Here is a 4,622-nt window from a genome sequence, read left to right on the forward strand (position 1 = left end):
GGGGAGAATGGGAGGGTAGGGGGGGATAAGGGCAGGGAAGAAGAAAGGGGGTATTATGATTAACATGTATAATGTGGGGTTGGGGGAAAGGGAGGGTTGTGCAACACAGAGAAGACAAGTAGTGATTCTACAACATCTTACTATGCTGATGGACCGTGACTGTAATGGGGTTTGTGGGGGGAACTTGGGGTAGGGGACAGCCTAGTAAACATAATGTTCTTCATGTAATTGTAGATTAATGATAACAAAATAAAAAAAATTTTAAAAAAAGGCAGTCAGGATTTGAAAGATCACAAAGAAGTTGCTTTTCCTTTTGAGCCATTTACCTCCTGTCAGAAATGAAAGAGAGCAACAACATGGATGGAGCTGCTAAAAGGCACAACAGAAGCAGCACTTTCAGTAGTCTTATTGGGCTAGTGACCCAAAAGTTTGAGTTTATGTCTTGCTAAGAAGGAAAGTCCCTAATAATCTCTCCAGGTTTTCATTAACACTCTTGAAAAAATACCCTCTGGAAATAAAACAAAGCTAAATAGACTAAACCTGACAAGGAATGGAATCTATCTTGAATTATCTCAACTTGTGGATCAGTTCATGCCTTTTCCCTCCCAGCTGCTTAATACATGACAGTGATATCCTTTCTAGAAAGATAATGTCATCATCCAGGGTCTCTGCAATTTTTCATAAATAATGTTAAGCATTTATGCAAAAATTAAGATGTGTGTCAAGAGATGTCCAAATGATCAAACATCAAGAGGAAAAACACACTAGGAACAGATTTACAAGTGATGTAGTTGTTGGAGTTTTAGACTTAGGATGACAATATGTCCAAAAGATAAGTGATAGGATGGAGAATTTAACCAGCGAATAAGCAATCTATAAAAAAAGTTAGATGGTAATCCTAGACTGGGAAAGCACATAAACAAAAGTTAAGAATTCAGCAGGTGCCTGAGGACCCACCGCCGGAGCTGTGGATGGTTTGGTGAGCCATTAGTGCTTCTGCAGAGACTCTCGCCGCCATCATGTCTCGCTACCTGCGCCCCCCCAATACATCTCTGTTCGTAAGGAACGTGGCTGATGACACCAGGTCTGAAGATTTACGACGCGAATTTGGTCGTTATGGTCCTATAGTTGATGTGTATGTTCCACTTGATTTCTACACTCGCCGTCCAAGAGGATTTGCTTATGTTCAATTTGAGGATGTTCGTGATGCCGAAGATGCTTTACATAATTTGGACAGAAAATGGATCTGTGGACCCCAAATTGAAATACAGTTTGCACAGGGGGATCGGAAGACTCCAAATCAAATGAAAGCCAAAGAAGGGAGGAATGTATACAGTTCTTCATGCTATGATGATTATGACAGATACAGACATTCTAGAAGCCGAAGTTATGAAAGAAGGAGATCAAGAAGCCGGTCCTTTGATTACTACTACAGAAGATCTTACAGTCCTAGAAACAGTAGACCGACTGGAAGACCGCGGCGTAGCAGAAGCCATTCCGACAATGATAGACCAAACTGCAGCTGGAATACCCAGTACAGTTCTGCTTACTACACTTCAAGAAAGATCTGAGAAAGCGGAAAAAGAACTAAAGAAGGGCAGTTCAAGCGACCAAAGGGTGGGTGGAAGGTGCTGCAGTATGAATACTGTACGAATATTTTGACTCTGGTCTGAAAAGATAAAAGAATGTTACTGAAACTACACGGAATAATTGAAGTCCCTTCAAGTTTGAAAGTAAGCATTTTAGGACAAATAAAAGGAAATTCAACTTTGTACTTGTGGAAACTAATCCCTAAATCTGAATAGATTTATATTGATTCATGGGTAACAGGTCCATAATAAATCATTGGAAACTAGGATGTCTGAATATCAAGGAAGACAGCCATAGTCTTACAGTGCCTCTATTGGTCTGTCTCAAACTGAATTGGGTAAGAAAAGGTATGGTCCAGTATAAACTTTTTCTTGATATCTCTTAAAAGTTGGTTCAATTTTGCTATTGGCAAATCTTCCCTTTGTTTATTACAGTGTCAGTGTTTTCTGCTTAATGGTTTGCTTTGTTGGCATCTGAGTTTATTGTATGCCTTGTGCAGTTTACATCTTAACACTTTACCAGGTAAATTCCAATTGTAATACTTGACATCCAGTAAGAGGGTCCATCTCTTCTCACCTCTTTCCTAGTCAGTAGCAAACATTTACTGAGCCCTTAACTATGGGCAAAATTGGACTGGGTAAATTGGGGAGAAAATTAGATAAAATTCACTTAATTAATGTCTACTGAGCACAATCTAGTGAATCATTACAGTATGGGCTCGTTTTGTTAGAGGTGTATTATTCGTAACTATTTTACACCAGTCATATAATGTAATTATAAAGCCCAATACACTATATCAAAAATAATTTTGTGGTTATCTGCCATTTAAACGTATCCAGTATTTGTTTGTATCTCAGTACAATGAAAAAATGACTTGTTTAAATCTGTAATAAATGATTTATTGTGCAGTGGCTGTAATATACTAGTTATATTAAATTGGTGACTCTGCCTCCTCAAACACATACTAGGAAGTAATCCCCAAAATAAGCATTTAACTTTGTGTTAGATATAAAGGAGACTCTGGGTGCTATAATTAGATTCTTTTGAGGCAGACAGCTTGTTATCCCAACTGATTTAGTATGTTCTGTAATTGAGAAAATGTTCACCAAGTTATACTTTTTAGTGATTTACATGTACATTTTATAGGGCACATGTTCTGTGTATAGTGAATAAATAACTTTTATAGTATCACAAAATGTTTTGGATTCCTTAGTTCATTAGGTTATAAAGTGTTTACCTGTACATTGATTCCATCACTCACATATTTTTGTCTTATTTCTGCCTTATATATAAAACTTCTAATTTAAGCATACTCATTTAAAAATACAGAAGTGTTTAAGCCTTTATAAAGATTTGAAATATAGAACATAATGTAACTAAGGGATATATAGAACAGATATTTTTGCCTGTTTTCATTTTTTTCAAATTTGCCCAAGATCACACAGTAAGTGGCAGATCCTAGAGTCCATGGTTCTTCATTTGGTTCATCTATGTTACTGGTTGCTTTTTTTTTAATAGGGGAGTTTTTAACGCTATCTAGAGTTCACTTAGAGGGAAGAGTAAATCAATTTGTAAAAATAGATTTAATTACACAAAGCCTTTTGTTACTAATCCAAGTTCTCACACAGCTGTTGTGACTCAGACTCTTTCCAGCCTGGCTTTCCCAGTTTTCAACCTGTGTTGTATTCTGGCCATATTCTTGTTTACAAAAATCCTGAGATATTTTTAAATGGTGAGGCTGTGACTTGAGACAGCGTAGTGGTAGCCCAGAGTAATCCAATAGTGTTCTACTAAGAGGTCTATCAAAAAATCCCAGGAGTAAACTGTTCTCATTGATACATTATGTATGCAACCTATTTGTCTTGAACTATTGAAATCTATTAAAGCAAAGCTAGTTGCTGTGGAAAAGTTGCCTTGGCCCTGTCCTCCAAGGGTGTTGCTTATGTTTATTATGCTGGGTTTCTGTGTATTCCTAGCAGTTGTTTCATCCTTGTAATTAAAGTTGGGATTCTTATTTGGAATAAAAAGCAAGGCATGTACATGTTTTATTGATAATTGACAGAGTAGTTTGTAAAGAAATAAAAGGCCTTTGTCTTTTTTGGTAGATGACACCTTTGAATGCTAGACAGTGAAATAAACGTCTCTGGTATTTTCGTTTTGTTACAGTAATTTAGCTCTGCCTTAAGATTTCTGATTGGGTAGGCTCTTCTCATATGTGTAAGGTTTTAGAGATGTGCTTGTTTTACAAACTGCCTGTGAGAATGCAATTAAAGAAACAGAAAACTTAAAAAAAAAAAAAAGAATTCAACAGATGAGTTTAAGAGCAAATTTGACTCAGCAAGCAAGATATTTAGTTAAGTAGAAGCTAGGTCAGAAGAACATATCCAAAACAAAAGATGTATAGAAACAAAATGAAAAATCCAGAATGTAAAAGAAATACATGACAGGAGCAATATATGAAGAAATACTAGAGAAGATTTCCAAAATGTGAAAGATTCACATAAGTTCTACAAAGATTCAGTAAGTTCTAGAAAGCCCAAACAAGATAAATCACAGAAATCCACATAGACACATCATGGCAAAACTGCTGAAGATGAAAGAAAAAGAGAAAATTTTACAAATAGGCAGAGGAAAATATTATCACCTTCAAAGGAATAACTAGACCAAGAGTAGCAGAAGTAAAGGAAGACAGAAGGCAATGGAATCCTCTCAGTAGAAAGCTGAAAAAAATAACTTTTACTCTTAAGTTCTATATTGAGGAAATACCTTTAAAAAAAATAAGAATAAAATAAAATATTTTTGATGTATAAAAATGAGAGAATTTATTAGTATTAAGCCTTCACTAAAAAAATACTGAAACACATTTTTATGCAGTTAAAAGATAAAAAATAAAGATAAATGAAAACATAAATATATCACAAATCTAAGTGACTATTCACATGATATTTACATGTGATTAACCCAAGGCAAGAAAAGAGAGAAAAAGGAAAAAAAGAATCACTGGTACAGATGGAAATAAAATACAGTAAGAA

General features: G+C 35.4%; 1 protein-coding gene across 1 annotated transcript; it reads left to right on the forward strand.

The window, feature by feature from the left end:
* Positions 1-999: 999 nt before the first annotated feature.
* LOC130682886 (serine/arginine-rich splicing factor 10-like) lies at positions 1,000-3,744 on the forward strand. The gene has a single exon (XM_057498068.1). The coding sequence runs from the start codon at positions 1,020-1,022 to the stop codon at positions 1,569-1,571; it is 552 nt and encodes a 183-aa protein (XP_057354051.1). The 5' UTR covers positions 1,000-1,019; the 3' UTR covers positions 1,572-3,744.
* The last annotated feature ends 878 nt before the right edge of the window (positions 3,745-4,622 follow it).

The sequence above is a fragment of the Manis pentadactyla genome, chromosome 3, assembly GCF_030020395.1.
Source record: "Manis pentadactyla isolate mManPen7 chromosome 3, mManPen7.hap1, whole genome shotgun sequence".
Lineage (NCBI taxonomy): Eukaryota > Metazoa > Chordata > Mammalia > Pholidota > Manidae > Manis > Manis pentadactyla.